The sequence below is a fragment of the Chamaea fasciata genome, unplaced genomic scaffold (assembly GCF_029207755.1).
Source record: "Chamaea fasciata isolate MVZ Bird 193981 ecotype frontalis unplaced genomic scaffold, bChaFas1.0.hap1 SCAF_15, whole genome shotgun sequence".
Taxonomy (NCBI): Eukaryota; Metazoa; Chordata; class Aves; order Passeriformes; family Sylviidae; genus Chamaea; species Chamaea fasciata.
In genome coordinates this window covers 14,305,169-14,327,937 of record NW_027094100.1, presented here as the reverse complement: position 1 = coordinate 14,327,937, position 22,769 = coordinate 14,305,169, and the positions used below count along the sequence as shown (strand labels likewise).

The window sequence follows — 22,769 nt, the reverse complement described above, 5'->3', positions numbered from 1 at the left end:
TGGCAGGCTGCTGCTGGTGCTGTCTGTGCCTTCCCCCAGCTGCTGCTCTCACAAAGAGCCTCTTGTGGCTCTGCCATGCACTCAGCCAGACTGGGAAGCCTTTTTGTTGAACTCCTTTTTATTTTTTCTTTCCTCCTTCTCCCTTCGAGTGGTGTCAGAAGCTGGCTCCTCTCTCTGGATAAGAGGCCTGTCTGCTGGAGGCAGGGATTAGGGCAGCTGGACCACAGAAGAGCAGAGTGGCTTTAGGCTGAACCTCTGCCAGTCAAGCAAATCCACAGTCCCAGGATGGGTCAGGCTGGAAGGGACCACAGAGGGTCACTGCTGTCACCCCCTGCTCCAGCACAGGGCACAGCAGAGTGTCACTGGTGTCACCTCTCTGCTCCAGCACAGGGCACAGCAGAGTGTCACTGGTGTCACCTCCCTGCTCCAGCACAGGTCACAGCAGAGTGTCGCTGGTGTCACCCCCTGCTCCAGCACAGGGCACAGCACTGTCACTGGTGTCACCTCCTGCTCCAGCACAGGGCACAGCAGAGTGTCACTGCTGTCACCCCCTGCTCCAGCACAGGGCACAGCAGTGTCACTGGTGTCACCTCTCTGCTCCAGCACAGGGCACAGCAGAGTGTCACTGGTGTCACCTCCCTGCTCCAGCACAGGGCACAGCAGAGTGTCACTGGTGTCACCTCTCTGCTCCAGCACAGGGCACAGCTGTGTCACTGGTGTCACCTCCCTGCTCCAGCACAGGGCACAGCAGAGTGTCACTGGTGTCACCTCCCTGCTCCAGCACAGGGCACAGCAGAGTGTCACTGGTGTCACCTCCCTGCTCCAGCACAGGGCACAGCAGAGTGTCACTGGTGTCACCTCTCTGCTCCAGCACAGGGCACAGCAGAGTGTCACTGGTGTCACCTCCCTGCTCCAGCACAGGGCACAGCAGAGTGTCACTGGTGTCACCTCTCTGCTCCAGCACAGGGCACAGCAGAGTGTCACTGGTGTCACCTCCCTGCTCCAGCACAGGGCACAGCAGAGTGTCACTGGTGTCACCTCTCTGCTCCAGCACAGGGCACAGCAGTGTCACTGGTGTCACCCCCTGCTCCGGCACAGGGCACAGCAGAGTGTCCAGACAGCTCTGGAATATCCCCAGGGAGAAGACGCCATCTCTGGGCTCTGCTCACGAGATTGCTCTTCCCTGTATCCAGGTGGGACTTTTTTAGCATCACTCCTGCACATTTATTTTGTCCCATTCAAAAAAACCACCCTGAAAAGAGGGGAAAACTCTCCCACTGCCCTGTGGAAATCAGAGGAGAAGCAAAGCCTGGCCCACCTTATGACCTGCTGCCACTCGGCTCGAGGCTGTGGGTTTTCTGGCAGCGATTTCTCCAAGCTGTTTTCCAGCTGGGAAGTGCCATGTCCCGCTGGCAGGCTGTGACACCTGAGGGCACCTCTCGTGCAGCAGCCAGATCTCTGGGCTCACCGTGTCTGCCGCGGTGTAAAACCCTCTGGCACTGCGCCATCAGCTCCTTTCTGGGCACAGCCCTCTGCTTCCCAGGAATCCTGCTGAGCAGGGACATTCCCCTCTCCCTGCGATCCCCTGCAGCACTCTTAATTGGTCTAATTAGGATATTATCTTACGGGTTTCCTGTTAATGAAGCGGCTCACCGCCAGCTGTTGGTCCAAAGCTGCTTTTCAAAGGCTGCCCATCCCTGGGGGTGTTCTCCTGGTTTCTTTTTCCTGCCTTTTCCTGTTAATGGACAGCTCGGGATGGGGACGGGGAGTTCTCACACTCTGCCTCGCTCCAGACTCGCTGCCCAGACATTCCTGGGTAAGGAAAACAGCTCACTGATAAGATAAGCTGGGGGTGGAGATCAATGTGGATAAATGTGCCCTGTGCTGGTGTGGGAAGGCTGGGCTGGATCCCCCACTCGGATTTCCGTGCCCCCGTCCTGCCTCCAGCGTCTGTGATCCTGACCCTGCTGCAAAGGGCTCAGGAAAAAGTGGGATACAACAGCTTCCCACGTCACCAAAGACACCAAAATCCTTCAAACTGCATCCACTCCAACCTTTCTCTTTTTCCTTCTCTGTCACAAATACTTAAAAACGATCTTGGCAGGGGAGAAACAATAGATGGATTGTTGCTGGGGGTGTTTTTTGTTGGCTTTTTCCCTCATTTTTCTCCCTGAGCTGGCTGAGTGCCGCGCTGAGAGCGAGACTTGGCCCCTCTGTGCTCTGCCATGTTTCGTGTCTGTCTGAATCTCCCCGGGATCCTGGATGGGAATCCCTTTCTGGGAATGGGAATGTGATGTGAGCAGTCCTGTTTGGAGCCTGGGTGGGACCCTTTGCTGCCCTGAGGGTCTGTGGGGGTCCCCCCATTCCAACCTCCTCCCTCCCAGAGCTCTTGTCCCTGCGTGGCTGGGGAACGGCTGCTCTGCCATGACAATCTGGAATCTGCAGAGCATCTTCTGGTGCCTGTCCCTGTGTCCCTCCCTCGGGGTTTGTGGGGTCGCTGCACTTTTACCCTTTCCCCATCCCTTTCCCTGAGCTGGGGCTGCTTTCCTTGGCACGAGCAGTGTGACAACTGCGCTGTGTCCCCATCCTGCAAAACCAGCAGCAGCAGGGAGGACACAGAGTCCCAATCAAAATCACAGAATCACTGGGTTGGAAGAGACCTCCAGGATCATCAGTCCAACCCAGCCCTAACCTCAACTGAACCCTGGCCCCGAGTGCCACATCCAGTCTTTCCTTAAACACCTCCAGGGATGGTGACTCTACCACCTCCCCGGGCAGCCCATTCCAGTATTTTATCACCCTTTCTGTAAAATACTTTGTTCTGATATCCAACCTATATTTCCCTTGGAGCAGCCTGAGGCTGTGTCCTCTCGTTCTGTCAGTGTTGCCTGGAGAAAGAGACCAACCCCACCTGAGCACAGCCACCTTTCAGGGAGTTGTGGAGAGTGACAAGGTCACCCCTGAGTCTCCTTTTCTCCAGGATAAACTACCCCAGCTCCCTCATTCCTCAGGGAACCTCAAATCCTGGAGCTCTGCCAGCTGGCTCCTCCTTGTCCCTGGTGGCATCCCCTGGGTCTGGAGCTGGCCTTTGCCACTCTCTGGTTTGCGATTCAGCCCCAGGCTGGGTTTCTGTGGATTTGTAGCTGCTGGCTCTGCTCTCCCTAAGTGCCTCCCGTGCTCTCAGCCAGCTCTGGCCCTGTTTTCCTTGGAGTGAGGTTTCCAGCTGTTCTTCCCACAGGCTCGTGCCCAGGAAAACTGATGAGCTGGTGTTTGCTGCTGCCTCCTCCGGGGCTGTGTGATGTGGCAGCCAGGCTGGGTGGGATCCATGGCATCAATCCCCCCCCTGCCCTCTCCTTCCCCACCCTCTCCTCTTCCTGCGAATGCCACAGGGTGCTCCAGGCACGCTGCGACCTCCATCCAGCAAGGAAAAAAAAAAGAGCAGTTTGTTCCTTCGCAGGTCTGGTGGGCTCCCCACACTGAGCAGCTGCTTCGCAGGAACTGGAGATGGTCTGGGCTCGAGTTCTGGGTGGATTTGGTGGGATCACATGGCTGGGAAGGGATCTGGCCAGAGGCAGAGCCCAGGCACGTGCTGCTGGGAGAGCACAGCCTGAACCCTTCGTGCCTTGGAGGCTCCCAGAGCTCTGGGGGTGCACGATCCTCACCTGGGGCTGCAGCAGAGGGAGGGAAAGCTCCCAGTGCCCCCAGGAGTGCTCCCAGTGCCTCCAGGGCTGCTCCCAGTGCCTCCAGGAGTGCTCCACTGCCCCCAGGAGTGCTCCCAGTGCCTCGAGCATCGTGGTGTTTAACCACAATCACATGTGCAACGCCTGTGCCTTGTTTTCCCTCACCTTTCCGCAGCCCCAGGCCTTCCCAAGCTCTTCCCTGCAGGAGCACCAGGGGCGCCTCTCCACCACAGCACAACGGGAATATTTCCCACAGTGACAGGGATGTGGTGGCTGCCTGGATTTTCGTGGACTGGGGGGAGAGATCTTGGCATGCCCGGGCCAGCCAAGTGGCCCCTGGGGCTGCTGTAATGTCACCACAGTCCCTGGCTGCTGCCCTGGGGACATTTTCTTCCTGACAAACTCCTCCCAATTGTTTTGGGAAGCAGCTGAGAACACAGCCCGGTTGTGCTCAGTGCCACCCCGGCTCTGAGTTCTCCTGTTTTCCCTCTGAGAGCTCTTTCTGCTTCTCCTGGTGTCTTTGGGGGAGTTTTTAATTTCTTCTCAAAACGCAGGGGTGAACACCTCCTTCTCTCTGTCCCCTCTGTGCCATACCTCAGTAATTCATCCCAGTGTTTGAGATCCAAGGGGAAAAAGTGTAACTGCTGCATGTGCAGGGCTGAGGAGGGCTCGGGACACTTCCTGGGCAGGTTGTCTTCCATAAATGCTGAATTATTCAGGCTGAGAGCTCCAACAGAGACAGTCGGAGCCATTTCAGTGCCCTGGGGAGCTGCAGAAATCCTGGGAGACACTTCAGCTCCACGCCCCAGGGAAACCAAAGGAGGGTTGGCATCTCCCTCCTCTTCCTCCCAAAGGAGGGAGTGCTTGGAGGTCTCTGGGCTCCTTCTGTCTCCTCTCCTGCTTCGTCCCCTCCTGGCCTCGTGTCCTGCCAGTGAACCCCTGGCTCTCCTCACCTCTCTTGCCTTTCCTTTTCTAGATGCAGATGCTGGACAAGTTCCCCATGGAAGGAGGCCAGAAGGACCCCAAGCAGAGGATCATCCCCTTTCTGCCAGGTAGGACAGGGCGGTTCCAGCAGATCCGTGCTGGTTTTCCCCAGTCTGTGTGGGAGCACACACATATTTCAGCCCTTATCTGCTGAACCATCTGAGCAACAGCCAGCTCTTGGCCTGCAGCGTGTCCTTTAAAAACCTCTGGATTTGTTAGCAGCGTGCCCAGTGAGTTTTAAACCCCTCAGGATTTCTCCTTGAGTGGAAAACCAAGACCCCCACAGGGGCACAGCGCGGGGCTGAGGGTGGGGTGAGGCTTTCCCTGTCCCCCCGCAGCTCCAGGGCACATCCAGAGAGAAGGAAAGAACAATGGAACGGATTCGAGCTGATGGCCAGCCTGGGCTTCCTCCCTCCCGTGGGGTTTGGGAGTGGCTGCTCCAAAACAGGATTCCCAACACCGGTGGTTTAATGCCTAAAGAACAGACGTGATAACCCGTGGCACTTTGTGGTATGTGGGGGGGAAAAAGAGCCTTAATATGCCTTGGGGAAAAACAAAACAAAACAAAACGAAACAAAAAAGCAGCTTGCAGGGAGTCTCTTTGACCACAGAGCTGTCCTTACCCCCAGCCCCGAGTAGCTAATGAGGATATTTAGGAATGTCACGGCACCATAATCACTTCCAGTGGCTGTCAGGTCTGTTTAGTGCAGCCCTTTGTGCTGCGCTCTGCCTCCTGGCTCTTCCAGAAACATAAAGGCCTTTGTGGGCTTTGCTTTTCTCTGAGTGGTGTGCAAAAAACAAAAAGACCCTCAAAAGAATCATTTCCACCCCTTTCTGAGCTGGAGAATCTGGTCTGGCTTTCTGATTCTGGCTTGTCCTGGCGTTGTAACAGCAGCAAAAGCAAAGCTCACCTGGTGTTACAGCAGAAAAGTGCTCCTGCCAGCAGGGAGAGATGGAAGCCAAATTGGCCAAGGGCATCACTTGGAAAAGTTGGATTTGTGCTTTGGCTGTGCTGCACTTGCAGAAAATTCCCACCAAAAACGCTGCTGTTTTTGGAAGGGAGCTCTGCTGCTCGCACTCACCGATATTTGTTTCTCCCTGGTGTTGAAATAGTTTCCCTTCGCTCAGGAAAGATGTCACTGGGATTTCCACTGGGGGGAGAAGGGGGTGGAAATTGCTGGAAAATAGAGGCTGGGACAGCTTCAGGGGCGCTGTGCTTCGGGGAAGTTGTGCTGTTGGAGGTGGGAATCGTGGTGCTCCAGCCAGCAGTTCGGCGAGCCAGAACCTCCCCAGTGAGAGCGTGGGCAAGCTCTGCTTCTCAAAGAGGGGTAAGGGAAGAGGTAAGGGGGGTAAGGGGAGAGGATTTCACCTCACTCTTTCAATATTTGCTGGCTGTACTGGAGCCTGATTCCTTTTTGGAGCAGTTCTTTGCCTTCCCAGTTTGGGCTGACAAGTTTTATTACAGCTGAACTCCAACTTTGTCTCTCTCAGCCCAGGGGGGCCCATCCAGGTGAGCTCAGTCAAGCAGCCCAGGAGCGTATTCCTGCCAAAAACCCGTGGTTCTGTCTCCCTGGACTTGGTTGTGCTCAGCTTCTGGGAACACTGGAGTTTGTTCCCGGTCCCATTCTGAGCATCTGCATCTCATTACCAGGGGGGATCTGGCTGCAGTGGTTTCCTGCCAGTGCCCTTGAGGAGCAGCATCAGCCCTTGTGTGGCCGCTGCAGCTCTCAGAAACGCCTCCTGCAACTCCGGCCTCCTCAGCAAAACCCCGACGTGTCCCAAGCTCAGGGTCACCACCACAACCTGGGAAGGTGCCGCTGGGTTTGGTTTTTGTTGTTTTTTTTTTTTTTTCTGGCAGGCTGCTTTCCTGGAATGGGAAGGAGTTCTGGGATTACCCCACGTTACAAGAGCCAGCCCACAGGGCTCTGCTGGCTTCGTGTTCCCTCGGTCTGTGAGCGCCGGCTTTGAGGGTTTGACTCCTCATGGGAAACTCGTGCAGGCTTCTTGGCCCCTTGAAGCAGCTCTTTGATGCTGTCAGAAGGGGCTTGTGGAAGTGCAGGCCCTTCAGCCCACTCAGCTCTTGTGGAGCCACGGAGCTGGCTCCTCCAAAGCAGAGCAGCTGCCCTTGAGCTCCGGGGCCAGGGCTTGTCCCTTTTCTGGCTGTTGGCACCACGTTCACCCCACGGCAGAGCCTGGCGGGGTCTGCATTTTCCTGGCAGCCTGCTCCGTGCCTGAAAAGCTCTGCTGCCACAGAGAGGGATTTGAAGGGCTCTTTGAGCTCTCTTGGCTGGCCTCCAGCCCCTGGCAGAGGTTTTTATGGTGCTGGGGCAGCTCCTGGAGCAGCTTTGGCAGCACCCAGCCCATACCAGCCACCAGCTGTGCCCCTGGCAGGGCTCTGGAGCATCTGTAACAGCACCCAGCCCCCAGCTGTGCCCCTGGCAGAGGTTTTTGTGGAGCTAGGGCGGCTCTTGGAGCAGCTGTGGCAGCACCCAGCCCCCAGCTGTGCCCCTGGCAGGGCTCTGGAGCGGCTGGAGAGGAGCAGAGCTCTGCTGGTGCCCAGCTGGAACATCCACCCCGGGGTTCCACCCTCTCTGGCCGGAGTGGAGACCCCAGGAAAGGAGGAGCTGAGCAAACAGATGAGCTCAGCTGGCGAGGGCTGTGCCAGATCCTTCAGGAAACAGCTTCTAGAAGGGACGTGGAGCCTTCCAAGCTCCGTGCAGCCCCAGTGGCCTGCAGCAGAGCCTGGCCAAGTTTTCCTGCCTCGCTGGAAACGTGAGCCGAGCCTCGGCAAGGAGGGGTTGCCTGGGGCTGAGCTCACTTTGGCTGTAAAATTGCTTTTTAGGAAGATTTAGCCGCGGGCAGGAGTGAAGTCCCAAGAAAGGAGCAGGGGAAAAGGGATTTTTCAAAGCAGAATTAGGCCTCCTCTCTGCTCCCTTCCCAGCCTGCTGGCTGCGGGCACCAGTGCCACCCACAAACTTGGGGGTTTTTCTCCCAGAACAGCTGTGAGGGTGCTTTGGCTCCCCACAAAACCTCTGTGAAGGCAGTGGGGGCAGACTCGTCCATTTTTCCAGCTCTGGTACCTGACTTTGCTCACTCCTGTTACACCTTCCTCTGAGCTGCGGATGGGACAAGGGTCCTAAGTGTCATTTTCTGCTCTGATAAGACGGGCTCTGTGCTGTAGCAGGTTGGGAGGGCAGCCCCAGGCCCTGCACAGAGCAGATGCTGAGTGGAGGACTCCTGGAAACACCATCTCCCACGGCTGATCCCCCATCCCAGGAATGAGCTGGCTGCTCCAGGGGCTGGGATTAATTACGTATACATTCAGGGCTGCCTTTTTTTTTTCTTTTTCCTGAAGCGAGTTTGGAACCCGTGCCAGGGAAAATCTGGATGTGATTTGAAAGGTGCAGAGAAGTGAATTCTTTCCGAGGCTGTGGGGCAGGGGCAGAATGGGGGGAACCCTTCAGGGCAAGGCACAGCTGCTTTTCCACTCCTGGAATACCTGGCTGGGTTCACAGCTGGGGGATGTGTTTGGGGTTCTCAGCTTGCTGCAGATCCAGCCTTTGGCTCCACAGTTTTGCTGCTTGAGGTCCCTCTGCCTGTTTGGGGTGGGTTTTTTTTGTTTGTTTGGTTGGTTGTTTTTTTTTTTCCCAGCTCCTTGCTCCCAGTATCACTCCAGCTCTGCCTGGAGAATTCCCACAGGAGGGAACAATTTGCAGAGCCCTGTTTCCCTGTTTCTGTTTGTTTGGAGAGATTAACCCCTCCTGTGGCCTGCCTGCTCTGTCTCACACTGCTGGAGATCCAAATTCCTTATCAGCCAAAATTTTCCCCAAGATTTTTCCTGACACTTCTCTAGTCCCAATGAAGGCCTGAGGCAGCGGGAGCCAGGCTGCATTTTTTTTCCTTTGGGAGCTGCTCCATCAATTTTTTTTGCTCTGGGTCAATCAGATAAATCAGCCTTGATTACCCACAGAGGAGTTTGGTCCTTCCACTCCTGGGAGAGCAGATCCTTCCTGGCACCAGAGGAATTTTCATGGCCAGCCAGAATACCTTCAGTAGAGCTTCTCTTTTCCTTTTAAAAGGTTTTTAAAGTCCAGAAAAAGCAGGGAGCACGTCCTGGAGCGTGGGTGCTTGCACAGCCAGGGCAGCCATTGTGCGTCAATGCCTTATCTCGGTTGTCTTTTTCCCAAAAATCAACTTGTTTGACACATTCCTGGGCCATAAATGTTCGGTCCTCTCTGAGCTTTGTTTGTTTGTGTAAAGGACGGGGTGTTTTAGCACACTTCCTGCTGGAGGGAATTCCTGGTGCCGGCAGGGATGGAGCCTCACTGCTCCCATTGCTCATGCGTGACGTTATCTATGTAAATAAGGGAAATCTAATTATTTCTGAGTCCTGGGATTGTGACAAGGGAGAGGAGCTGGGCGAATGGAGCCTGCAGCAGCACTGACCTTTGCAGCTGATGGAAAAGCCCATTATCAGCAGAGCTGCCTCCCCTCATGTGTCCTGTCCTTGGTGTTCCTCGTCCTGAGGCAGGAGCAGAGCTGGCAGGGGGAAAATGAGTTTAGGATCGTGGAGCCATGGGATGGTTTGGGTTGGGAGGGACCTTAAAGGTCACCCCATCCCACCCCAGGGAAACCTTCCAGTACCCTAGGCTGCTCCAAGCCCTGTCCAACCTGGCCTTGGACAATTCCAGCACCTGGCTGAGGATCCTGACAAGTTCTGGAAGCGGCCAACAAAGCATCAGGGAGAGAGTGCTGGGAATGAGGTGCTGGGAGCCATCCCCTGGAGCTGCAGGGTTGTTCATGTGCCCTCTGCACCCCTCAGTCTCCTGTGTTTTGTTGTCTCTGGCCACGGAAATACCCCACTGGGGGCTCTGCCATTCCCAGATCTAGGGCTGGGCCAAGGAAAAGGTGCCCAGGGAAATGCTGCATCTCCCTGGCCCTGCAGCTGCCCACCTTTCCCTTCCAGTGGTTTCCTGCTCTCTCCTGCCTGTCAAGTCAAGGGTTTCTATTGCTGGATTTGGCAAGCACTGAAGGGGCTGCAATTATGTTAATCGGGCATTTCGACTGAAGTCAGCTTTTTGTTAGAAAATAAACTTCCTTGTTGAAAAATACCAGATCTGGAGCAAATGGAGAGAGGAGCTGGATTTCCTGCTGGTTCATATGCTCCACGCCTGGGCTAATTTAAGATCATTTGTGATGAATTTATTCCCCCAAACTGTATTCTTTTTGTTATTACTCACTAGCATATGTTTGTTAAACATTTCAATATTTCCCACACCCAGGGCTTATTATTTCAGCCGTTTATAACCTACCCACCCATCAGTGATTTCGTTTTGGCAGACCTAGAACCAAAGCAGCCACTCCTCAGCACTGCCAGCAGAGCTGGTGGGATCCATTCATCTTTTTAGCAATCACCATTCAAACAGGATTCTTGGCAGCAAACACGCTGGGGTTGCTGATGCAGGGGGAAAACTTGATCATTCTCTTGTCAGGTGGGAAATAATTGCTCAGAGCAAGGAATGGAGCTCTGGCCTGGGTGCTGTTCCCAGCCTTTCCAGACAAATTCCCTGTTCCCAGGCTATTCACCCTGAAAAAGATTGAATAGAGGGGGGTTTTGTTCTCACTCTGTCACAAAGGCTGCCAGGTTCGGTGTTGGGAAAAAAAAAAAGTATTAGTCTCATAATCTAAAAGTTTCATTATCTAAAAATCTAAAAGCCCAGCTCTACAGAGATGAGGCAGCTGAGAGGAGTTTTAAGGATTTTATTCCATTATCAGTCTCCTAGAAGGGTAGAAGACACAAGAGATGTAAAACTCAAAGCCATTCTAGCAGAAGCCAAACCATTTCTTTGTTGTAATACCTTATAAATGTTTTCAGCCTATCAGCTTTTGCCCCACAATGCTGCTAATACCTCTAACACCAATCATTTATTATTCTACCCCACGTGGCATTGCTACAATGCATCTTTCCCAGTTCTGATTCTCCAAAATATCTGCTCTGTTTGTAAGGTCGTAGTTTGAAACTTGTTTCCAGGTCGATTTCTCTGTCAATGTCTTCCCTGTTCCGTGACTTTTCTCAGTCCCACACCTTATCTCAGAGTTCGCACACAGATGCACAAAACCACGTGAGCCTTCAGTCAGGCTTCGAGAATCCTCCACAAATCCATTCCTCACAATTTGGCTCTTCTCAACGTGCCTTGAGAAGGAATGCACTGCAGAGCAGAGCACTCCCCTCCATCAGTGTCCCAGCCCTGCTGCCAAAGCCCAGAAATGAGGAGCAGCCCTGGGCTGGCCTGTCCCCATCCCTCTCACTGCAGGGCACGGATGGGGCTGGCTCTGAGTGGATTCTCTGTGTGCTCCTGTTCCAGAGCTTTCACTGAGCCTGATGGGAGGTTTGGCTCCTCCAGAAGGTTCTTGCTCGTGCTCTCTGCAAGCTGAAGCTGGCCTGGCTTCAGTTCTTCCCTGCTTCAGAAATGCATTGGCAGCTTGCACAAGTCACCCGTGATCCGGCTCCCGGCCAAGTCACGGAGAGGCACAGAGGGTGACCCAGCCCTGGGTTGAAAACTGGGATAAATCACCCAGCCCTGGATTTCAAATTCTGATCGATGACTCAGCCCTGGATTTAAAAGTGTCATAATCATGTGACCATTTTCCTGTGTCATGCTCTTAGCAGCATCCAGCCCCCGGCTCCAGTAATTCCAGGGCTCCTGAGAAGACCCACAGCAGGGACAAAGCCATGGTGTGTCTCTCCAAGTGTTTTTTTCCCTGCTCTCATGCGGTTTGCAAGGATGGAGTGAGGGGAGTTTGGTTTCTGGGTCGCCCCGTGGTGACCCCTTTGATAAATGAAGGGGTTTCTTTCTCTCCTTGGGTTCAGGGATGGGATTGGAAACCCAAGCAGGCACAAAAAAAGACTTTTCTGTGGTATTGGAAATGCCAGGAGGAACTTGAGGGAAACTTTATTACCACCCACCCCCCAAACCACAATTTTCCAGGTGATTGTGTTGCAGAGCGGTGCCAGTTCCTGGAGCTTTGGGAAGTGGTCTGAAATCCTGCCACGTCCCAAGCCTTTTGATCACGTATCTGTTTCGCTGTCCACTAATGGCTTTTGTCTCCTTTAAAGCCAGAGAAGCTGTTCTCTGAGAGAGCAGCTTGAAGCATTTAGGACTCATTAGGCTTCAAAGGAAAAGAGGCCTGTACCACAAGCCAGAGGGGAGGAAACGGAGTGGCGAGAGGATCCCATTAATGGAGAACAAAAATAAACCCCAGACAGGAAGGAAAATTCTATAGGTCTGACTCAGAGCTGCAGTCCCGACACTGTGGCTTCCAGGACCAGGAGCTGCACGGGGAAAAACCCTCTGCCTTGGCTGCTGCCCCACACTAAACCTGGACACCCCTGGACAATGGGACAGGGGATGTCATGCCAGCATTGGCCAGGATTTTTGGTGAATTCTGTCCACCCCAGCAAAGAGAGAGGTGTCAGGCACGTGCTTTGATGGGGGCTGCTCCTCCTCGTTGCCACGCTGCTGAGAGACCAGGGGGATGCAGTTTGCTGGGAGCTGTTTCCTCTTCTCTCTCCTTGAAAGTCTTTGCCACTTTAACCTGATTCTGCTGAGGGAATTAATCTGTGTGAGGAAATGGGCTTTTGTTTGGGTATGGTGCTTTTGGCAAGGAGAGGGTGTGCAGGGAGAAGGTCCTGACAGAGTGATTCCAAAGAGTGTTGTGCTGACCTGCTGTAGGGTGATATTCACAGGAAAATGGACATGTACTAAATGACCCAGCCCAACCTTCTGCAACTAAAGAACGAGGTCATCTTTGTGAGTAAAAAAAGCTCATGTTGCAAGAAAGAATGAGAAAAGTTGCTGACAGACACAGGGGTGTCAACCCGAGTAAAATGATGCTGGCAGGATGTCAGTTTGGAAAGACAGGTGTCTGCCAGGGAAAAGCGAAAGCCTCCCTTAGAATGGAGAATGTAAACCCCCTCCCCTCAATTACTATAATTTTGAAATTAAGGGGCTGTCAGGCAAAGATATGGGAGTAGGAATAACAGTTCTTTGCTAGGAATATCAAAAATGTAGTAGTACAAAAAAGCAAATGAACAAAAAAAGAAAAAACCCTGAAAGAATCAGAACATGAGCTGACCCCCTGTTGTTCAGGCTGTTGGTGTCAGTCCAGATAAATCCTCCTGCAGTGACAGGTGTGGTTCTGTTGGAGCAGAGATGATCCTGGAGAAGGGCCCAGTGGTGCTGAGATGGGTCCGGTCTCCCTCTGGGAATCCAGTGCAAACAAGCTGTGCTGGTGTTCTGAATGCCATCTTTGATCCAGGCAGGAATGCTGGGCTCCTCCCCCTGGGTGGAGCCTCTCCCCATGGGATGATGGAATTCTATCAGCCCTGCAGTGAGCCTCGATGGCCCATGGACAGCAGATATCCCCTGGAGGGAGGATGGGTCCTGGAAGGGATAAGGAAAAACATCTCCCCAGCCAGTTTCAACAGTTGGGAATAGAATACACCTTGCATTGAACCCAAGACACCGTATCGACCAATTTGATTCAGAAGAAGATGTGTGCTCACCTCGTGGCCAAGGCAGAGCCACCAATCAAGAGATGCATGACCAAACTGAAGTTGCCAATCAAATAATAAATAATGGATGACCACGTAAACCAAGATAAGAAGTAAATATAAACAATGTTTAGAAGCACAATAAATGGCTTTGGCTAGATTCACGTTGAATCGTGCAGAGCCCTTTGCCTTCTCTCCTCAGCCTGCCCCTGTCTCCCTGCTCTGGTGTTTCAGGGAAGATCCTGTTCCGCCGGAGCCACATCCGCGACGTCGCCGTCAAGCGCCTGATCCCCATTGATGAGTACTGCAAGGTAAGGGGGGCTTCCAGGACAACCCCACCCTGATCCAGCTCAATCCTGATGGACTGCCAGCATCCCGTGGTGTGCCAGTGCTGAGAGCACGGGGAGTGTGGGTTAGCCCCTACCGTCAATCCCTTTTTTTTGGTTAAAACTCGCCCGTGGTTTGGCTTTTCTCTCCTGGGGGCTCAGTGACCTGGCCTTGCAGGGGGCAGAGGTGCCCAGCGCCACTGCAGTTTGCACCCTGCTGCTGGGCTTTGCCTTCCTCCTGTCCTTTCTCCAGCTGCAAAGCAGAACCAGCTCTGGAAGGGCTGGAAAGGAACCTGGCCGTGTCCACCACCACAGGCTTGGAGTGAAATTCTTGGAGCAGAACTTGGTTTGAAGGACTCAGCTCCTCAGGGAGCCTTTCCTTTCCAATCTATTGGGAAAAAGCCTCCTGTTTTACGTAGCAGACAGCACTCGAGGCTGTAGGGTGGTAGGGTAGTTCCAAACTGGGATGCAAACTCAAAAACAGGGTGAGATGACTTGTACCTCAGAAAATTATTGGAACGGCTGAGAGACGGCTGAGACAATTTGCTCCATACCCTTGAAGGATATAAAACTGGGCTGAAGTGTAAGGGAAATTATGATTTTAGGGCAGATTTATTTTTGGCAGGGGAAACAAAATACCGAAGTCCACGAGAAATTATTTTCACACAAATCAAGTGTGTCGCATCTCGTTGTGTCAAAGACGTGCATTAGGACTTGCAGCAGCCGTGGTAGGACTGGCACCTCCAAAATCCAGTCTGAATCTTGTTGGAAATATATGCAAAGGCTGTCAAACCCAGGGGAGAGGATGGGGAAATGGTAAGATATCCATCCCATCCCTTAGGTGAGGGAGGTGTGGCAGTACCTTTGTGTGGTGGGGGAGGCTGTGGGGTTTGGGCCCCAGCCAGGCCCCTGGCAGGGACGCCGTGGCTGGAATAACAACTCCAGGGATGGAGATGAGCTGGGAAATGCATCTTGACAGCTCTGCAGAGGGGCTGCAGATGACGATCACTGCGGGCCAGGACAGCAGATGAGGGCAGAGTGATGGAGATGTGGTGGAAGGTGTGCCCTGAGCTGTCCTGGGGGAAGCTGGTGGCGCTTGGCCCCTTGTCTCCCGAGCCACTGAGCTGTGTCAGCTACACGGACAGGCGCGGCCGTAAATTCGATTTTGGGGAAGAAAACGTCCCTCAGTGATAAAATGCTGCAGCTGCCTCTCTCACAGCAATGCCATTAGTGGCATAAAATATAATGAACCCATTTGACTTAACAACTGGAACGTAATGGCTGATGTTATATGACCCACTTAGGGAGCTGTGCTCTCCTCCTCCCGTTAATGCATCACCCAGGGATTCCGAGCTCTCCCTGCCTGGCCTTGAGCTGCTCCTGCTGCTTACCCGGAAAGCAGCTGAGCTGAGGCGGGTGTGGGAACGACCAGGGGCTGCAGAGATGTAAAATGAGCAAGGAGTTAGCAGGAGAAAGCTGTGTGAGGAAGTTCCTGCTTTATTGCTATCTCCTCTGAGGAAGTTGGGTGTCTTCATCCTCTGGGAGAGCCCCGCAAAGAGGATGGGTGAGATCTGGGGTGGAAGCAGGGCTGAGGAGCAAAGGGAGGGAGCACTGTTCTCACAGGGCAGTGTTCCTGCTGAGGGGCTCTCCTCCAGCTCCTGCTGTACTGAAAAACGTGGCAATTTAAGATAAAGTCCAGGAAAAGCAGTGAAGGTATCAGAGCAATGAGTTGCTACATGAGACTAAATGAAACAGCCACGGGATTGGCAAGGAGAGGGAGCAGAGGCCTGCTTGGCTCAGCAGTCAGTTTTAGTTGGGCTTCCTTCAAAATGTCCCAGGAAATGAGCTGTGGGCCTTGTCTCTCCTCCTTCCAGCACAGGGTGTTCTCTGGGACCATCCCCTGCTCTCAGAGCCTTCTCCAGGCCACAGAATCCCAGGGATTTTGGCACGGGGGGAATGGCTTAGATCATGGGATGCTGGAGCTGGGGAGTGGTACCACATGGGAATGGCATCCCTGCAAAACCTGATATTTGAATAGCCCTTCCCTGGGCGCAGGAGCCATGGAGGGAGTGGTTTTCTCTCTGCTGTGTCTCACATGATCCTGCTCACGTCTGGCCCGTGATTAGTGGTCTGACAGTCTGCTGTGCTGGCACTGAGGGACTGGCTGCTCCGTGGCTGCAAGGGCTTTGGGGGCCAGCACTTGGGGCAAGAAGGAGCCACATCTGGTCTCTGTGGTCACCCCGAGGCTCTGCAGCTGTGGCTTTGTCTCCAGGAGAGAAATGAGGGGAGGTTTGCTTTGCCCACGCTGCTGTCACGAGACTGCTGGGACAGCAGACAGAGGGGAGGGGGACCCATGCAGAAAACTGGGTATAAATCTGCTCCAGGTCAGGCTGCAGCTCTGCTCCCTGAATTTAAGTCCTCCCTTTTCCCGTTGCCCCCCTCAGCCAGGCACTCTCACCCTGCAGGTCCCACTGTTGAAGCTTTTTTACAATCATTTCTTTGAAGGGAAAGAAGCAGAAGGAATTTTCCATGTCCTGCCATTCCACACGAGCAGAGCCAGCTCCCAGCCCTGGTGGCTGTGCTTTTGCCTCCCTTGCTTCTCTCCCTGCCCCTTCCCAAGCTGCCAGTGCCCAGGGGAGCATTTTTAGGATGTGCTGGGGATGGCACTGAGACTCTGCCACGTGTAAACTGCCCAGCCGTTCCCAAGGATGGCTGCTCCACGCTGGGAAGCTGAGCTGGGAAGCTGCATGGACACCCCTGGGGCTCTCACCCTCTGACACAACATCTGCCCAAAAGGCTGGAGCTGGCTGAGCAGGGCCTGGGCTGTCTCTGCTTATTATCTTTTGGTGTTAATTGCAGCAGGGAGGGGTGGTGGGTGGAAGTGGGGCCTTGCTCTCTGGGTTTGCTGCGGTTCCCTCCAGCTTGAGCTGGGAACCCCTTGGATGCCACTCATGTCCCAAGTCCCGGCACTCCCAGGAATCCTCCCTGGGCTCCCTGCAGAGGTTTGATGGTTCCCATCACTGTGTCTCTGTTTGCTCCTCAGGCTCTGATCCAGCTGCCTCCCTACATCTCCCAGTGCGAGGAGGTGCTGCAGTTCTTCGAGACACGGCCTGACGACCTGACCCCCCCAAAAGAGTGAGTGGGGTGGGAGGGTGCACTGCTGGGAGGGTGCGGAGACACACACTGGGATGGTGGTGAGACACAGACTGGGGTGGTGGTGAAACACAGACTGGGATGGGGGTGAGACACAGACTGGGGTGGTGGTGAAACACAGACTGGGATGGGGGTGAGACACAGACTGGGATCGTGACGAGACACAGACTGGGGTGGTGGTGAAACACAGACTGGGATGGTGACGAGACACAGACTGGGATGGTGGTGAGACACAGACTGGGATGGTGACGAGACACAGACTGGGATGGTGGTGAGACACAAACTGCCTTGGACTTGCTGATATCCATGACTCTGGTGTTCATCAGCAATTCCCTCGCGAGTCACAGATCTGGGATTTGGAGACTCCCATGGAGAGGCTGTGCAGCTCAGTGTGGACACCTCTTTCTCCAGTGGGGAAGTGGAAAAACACTTCTCTGGGACCCCATGAAATATTTGTCCTTTCCTGAGCCTCTTTCTACTTGCAAATAGCAGCCTCAGGAGCATGGTCAGCCTGAAAAGCCTCACTCCACACGTTTGCAACAACCTCTGCCCCGTGTGAAGGCGCTTTCCCTGCCCCATCCATAACAGGGCTCCAGAGCCTCTCCATGTAAACTCAGGAAGGTTTGCAGGGACTCCTGCGTGCCTTACGCAACTCGGTGTGGTTCTAAGTCTTGTGACTATGAGCTGCTCTGGCCAGGAGCCACCCATCTCTTACTAATCACCAGCAGCAGAAATCTGAGCAGCCTCCTCCGAGCCCTGCTCCGCTGCTCTCCCTCTCCCTGCTGCGTGACACGGCTCCAGCAGAGCCTGAGCAGTGGAGGAGGCCTGATTGATTGTCAGGGGAAAGGCAATAAATTGATCTGACACCATTCTCCTGTTGGAAGGGTGTGGAGGTAGATAAAGGGATTTTTGTTTTTGTTTTTCTCCTCTGAGCCTGTCAGGTCTCCAGCTCAGTGTCGTGTTTGGGTGGACTGCATCTTCTCCCCGGGTTTTTGATTCTTTCCATTCCCTCTCTCAATTCCCCCTTCCCCCATCCCTGCTTCCCTCCTTTGGCTCCTGTTTCTATGGGCTTGGCCTGTCATCATTCCTCCTGCAGCTCGTGGTCACTGATGGGATTGGTCTGAGAGCCCCAGAGCCCATTAACTAATTGCTGGCTGTCGCTGATGCTCTCATCTGTCCTGGCCAGCTACCGCTCACCACTTAACCTGCTGCTCCCTGGGTCATCCCTCAGGGAAGGTCATTCCTCAAGGAAGGTCATCCCTCAGGGAAGGTTCAGCTCAGGGGCAAGCGAGGGACACCAGGACAAGATGAGCCTGCAGGGACAGCAGAGGGGGGTGTATCATAGGGTGGTGGGGCCGTTTTGGGATGTGGGGCACTGCCTGTGCATGGATCTTTGGGCCCTACATGAGGGGCAGGAGCTGCTCTGCAGTAGGAGCCAGGTCTTGGGCCTGCCTGCAGCTGAGCGACCTTCAGCCATGGACGGGCAGCTTCAGTCTCACACCTGCTCTCCTCACCTTTATTTTGTCTTTTAGGCTGAGCCAGGAATGAGGCAGGGTGGGCAGTGTGGCCAGGGCATTCCTGAGGGGAGACCTTTGGGTGCTGAGTGGGGCAGCCCTGTGAGCTGCTGCGCTTGCAGCTGGCGCTCCCAGCCCTCTCCCTGCAGCCATCAGTCCCCCGTCACCTCCCTGCTCTGGCTCTGAGGGACAAGGGACTGGCTGGAGCCCAGTCCCAAACGTGTTCTTGTGGTGGGACAATCCACAGGGTCCTGAGTGCAAAATTCAGTGTGTTAGTGAGGTTTTGGCCATTGCAGGGCTGGGCGGGCGAGCGGGTGACGCTGAATCCGGTGGTGGTCGTGCTGCTTCCCTTTCTCCTCCTCTCCATGGACAATTTGCTGCTTCCCTGCCTTCTCTCCACGGAGAATGTGCTGCTCCCCTTTCTCTTATCCATGGAGAATGTGCTGCATCCCTGCCTGCTCCTCTCCATGGGGAATGTGCTGCTTCCCTTTCTCCTCCTCTCCACGTGCTGCCTCTCCCGCCTGCTCCTCTCCATGTGCTGCATCCCTGCCTGCTCCTCTCCATGGAGAATGTGCTGCTTCCCTTTCTCCTCTTCTCCACGTGCTGCCTCCCTGCCTGCTGCCCTCCAGGGAGGAGGCTCAAGCTCACAGCACACGGAGGGGCTCCGTGGGTGCCCCTGGTCCATTTGCCTCCCAGCAGCCAAACCCTACAGCATCTCAAGGACATCCCCGCCGTGTCCCCCATCCCGTTCCGAATGCCAGCAGGGTATTTATTAGCTACAATTCCAAATGCTAATTAATAAAAGTCCTTGACTGTCTCCTGTGGAGGGATTGGGAGCCCATTCCCGAGGCCTGGCAGGCTGCCAGCTCAGCAATAACGAGATGGGAGCTGTGATAGACGGTTGGGCTGGATCAGACCTGGTGGCGTGGCCGGGCTCTGGCCGGATGTCATCCTTCATCCAGCAGATAAATACTTTGCTCTGGGAATTTGAAAGGGAGCCAGGCCACGAACAGAGTGGGGGGAATGAAGGAAAAAAAGAGAGAAAAAAAGAAAAAGACAGATTTTTATGCTGGGTGGCTGAAAGGTGGGAATGAGGGAAGGGAAAAAGGACTGGTGAGCCACTCTCACAGGAGCCTTTCTGCTCCCTGTCCCTTCTCTTGGCTTCCCTGGCTGCCACCTCTGGTCACCCCCTGCCCACGAGGGTGGCAGTGAAGGGGACGTGCCTGTGGGTGCTGTTGGACCCACCCTGTGCTTGTTCTGTCTGGGCTGCAGGTGAGGCCCCATCCAGCTCACATCACCCCAGGATGTCAAACCCTGCCAGGGGCCACAGCTGGCTGCAGGCCTGGGTGATCTGCTTTAACTGCAGTCCATGGAATGCTGGCTTAACTAAGGCCCTTGGAATTTTGGTTTAACTGCAATCCTTGGGCTCTGGTTTAACTGCAGTTATGGAATTCTGGTTTAACTGCAGTTTGTGGAGCTGTAGTTTAACTGCAGTTATGGAATTCTGGTTTAACTGCAGTTATGGAATTCTTGTTTAACTGCAGTTTGTGGAGCTGTAGTTTAACTGCAGTTATGGAATTCTGGTTTAACTGTAGTTCTTGGAGCTCTGCTTTAACTGCAGTTATGGAATTCTGGTTTAACTGCAGTTATGGAATTCTCGTTTAACTGTAGTTCTTGGAGCTCTGCTTTAACTGCAGCTCATGTAATTCTAGTTTAACTGCAGTTTGTGGAGCTCCAGCTTAACTGCAGTTCATGGAGCTCTGGTTTAACTGCAGTTTGTGGAATTCAGCCCTTGGTTCTGGCAGTGTTTGGGAATGGAAAGAGGAGGTGGGACAGCCCAAGCCTTTCTCCCCAGGCCTCTGTGGTGTTGTTTTCCCCAGAGCTGGGGCTGTCCCTGGGCTGAGCCAGGGCTCTCCTGCTTTTCCTGCAGTGCAGCCCTGTGCTGAAGCACACAAACTGCTCACTGCTGGCTCTCAGCTGAGCTCCTCAGCCCTTCCCAACCTCCCACCTGCCCTCCAAGCCCCAGCCTGTCCCAAGGAGAGGAAAAGGGTCAAATTCTGACTTTATTCCTCCTCCTTCCACCATTGCTCCCAGCTGGGCAGGATGTCACAGCCGGGAGTGGAGCTGAGACAGGAGTCTGCAGCATTTGGTGGGTGGAAGAGGGAGGTGAAGCCCTTTTCCCTCATCCCCAAGTTTCCTGTGTACTCCAGCCTGGAGAGACCACATCAGACAGGAGGGCAGAGGGAGGTGGCAGGGTTTCCACTGACAGTGACAACTGGTGGCTTTTGTGATGTGGATCCCCGTCCAGCGAGCTCTGGACTGGAATTTCTCCACTGCTTCCAACTCACAAGGCTGCCCAGTTTGGGTCAGGGTGAGGCTGAAACAAGGGGAATTTGTGAAGAGCAGTGAGGGGAGAAGGAGAAATGGTTATGGAAAAAAGCAATCTCTGGAAAGTCAGCAACCTGGGGGGATGTGGGATTTCTCTCCTCCGTGTTGGATGGAAGCCCTGCAGCTTCAAAGAGGAGAAGTCATCAAATTCCTGCTCCCCACGTCTCTCAGCAGGTCTGAGCAGCACAGGATGCTGAGGTGGGAGGTTGCTGTGTGCCCCCTCCTCACCTCCCAGCCACCCTTTTGCAGCTCAGAGCTGTTTTTAACCACAGCAGAGGTGGGGCAAGCCTGAAGGGCTGGGCACAGAGCCACTGCTGAGTCAAGGCATTCAGCTGCTCTCTCCTCCAGCTGAATTCCAGCTGTGGGACACGAGCGAGCCCAGGTTAACTCTGTAGAGAAGCAAGGCCCTAATCATTATTAAAAGTGATCAGTATTAATGACCAACAAGTTTTTAATGTTACCAAGCAGTTATTTATTCATTTTCCACAGTTGCAGGTGGGCTGTGGTGGGGAAGGGGCTGTCGTGGTGCTGCTCCCAGAGGCACCATGGGGATGGGATGTTCCAGGAGAAACCTTTTCAATCCAAAGCATCTTTCCCTGAGATTTTTGGGAAGCTGAGCAGCCTGCCATGAATAAGACACTTATCAAAGTCGTTGCTTTGAACTCAGTCCCTGCTCCAGGAGGGAGGGGCTGCAGGAAGCCACTCCAGGAGCTGTTGCTGGTGAACCAGAGGCCCGTGAGTTGATGGATGTTGGTTTGGATAAGGATTCTTGCTGGCTTGTGGCTCTGGGGTCGTGTCCTGCTCTCCAAACAGATCACAGCTTGTAACACAAAGCTGTAGGTTTTGCATTTCTCCTGATGCCCACGTGCACATTCAGCAGGAGTTCCAAAGCAGCCTCCTCCTTCCCTTTCTGCTGAGAACTGGCTTTCCTGCATGACAGCAGACAGAAATACCAAATCCCTGCAGAGACCTGCTTTGTGCCAGGTCCCTGGACACAGCACTGGGATTTCTGAGCCACCAGGGCCTGAGGCTCAGCTTGGCTGACTCTGGAGTGTGGGGACAGGGGCTCCTTTCAGGGCTGCTGGAGCATTTCCTCAACATCCCTCCTCCCAAACAAGGGCCCTCTTGTACCCCATTCCCTGCCTCCATCAGTTTTGCAAACATCTCCAAGCTTGCTGAATGCTCAGGAGATGAACCCCCTCCTGACAGCTATTTTGGTGCCATTACTGGATTACAGCAGCATTTTTTTTTTTTTTACAAGAGAGGGTTGGGTTTTTTTATATGAGGGAGATGTTTTCCTGCAATGCTGACCCCAGATCTGTCCCATTTGACGTGGCTCCTGTGTGGGTTTGCAGCAGCTGGGGTTGTTTTCCTTGTGTTGATGCTCCAGTCCTTCACCTACTCCGTGAGCTGGAAGGGCAGCAGTGCTGAGGTCCCCAAAGCCACATTTGGGGGCACTTTACTCCTCTGAGTCCCACTGCAAGGTGGGTTTTTCTGTGTGACCACCCCCCAGAAGCCACCAAATGTGCCTTAGGAAAGAGTTTATAAACTCAAACCAGCTTGTAACAACTCTTCTTTAGACCTGGGTTTATAATTAATGACTTCTAATTGACATTTCTGGCCTGAATTATGACCCTGTGAGTCCATGAAGAGTTTCAGTGTCCCCAGCAGTGAGCAGTTTAACAGTTGTCTCACTTTGTTTTTAATTTCCCTCGCAGTCTGCTCACTGTGCTGAACCCCTGTGCTCCCCACTCACTCCTTCCCACCCCAGGATCCACAGGGATGCTGCCTAGAGAAGGTGCTTGAGAAACCTGACTTTCTTTTCCTAAAAAAAAAAGACCGTGGCATGGGGGTTGTTGAATGTGCCAAGAGTTCTCCGTGTGTCAAAGTTTCCTTTCAGGGGATTAGGAGGTTCTTGAGGGGCGCTGAGCTGAGCCCCCTGAGCCTGTGCTGTTGGCTCAGGGCTCAAAGTGAGGCTCCAGTCAACCCTTCAGAGTTCTGGGGAGCAGCTGGAGGAGCATTCCTGGCTTTTCCCACCCCTGTGGGGCAGGTTGGTGTCCCCCTGTCACAGCTGGGCATCGGTGCTAAATGGGACTGGAGCTAAATGAGATTTCAGTGCAAGGCAGAGTGGTTTTCCTGCTCTTCTGCTGGAGCCTTGAGTTTCCAGCGA

General features: G+C 54.0%; 1 protein-coding gene across 1 annotated transcript in view; it reads left to right on the top strand.

The window, feature by feature from the left end:
- Window positions 1-22,769, top strand: part of SH3PXD2B (SH3 and PX domains 2B) — a 65,426-nt gene that overhangs the window by 23,721 nt on the left and 18,936 nt on the right. Inside the window, exons 3-5 of the mRNA XM_066196808.1 lie at window positions 4,657-4,732; window positions 13,453-13,529; window positions 16,588-16,679. Of these exons, the coding sequence (XP_066052905.1) occupies window positions 4,657-4,732; window positions 13,453-13,529; window positions 16,588-16,679 (245 nt within the window). The remainder of the gene's footprint in view (window positions 1-4,656; window positions 4,733-13,452; window positions 13,530-16,587; window positions 16,680-22,769) is intronic.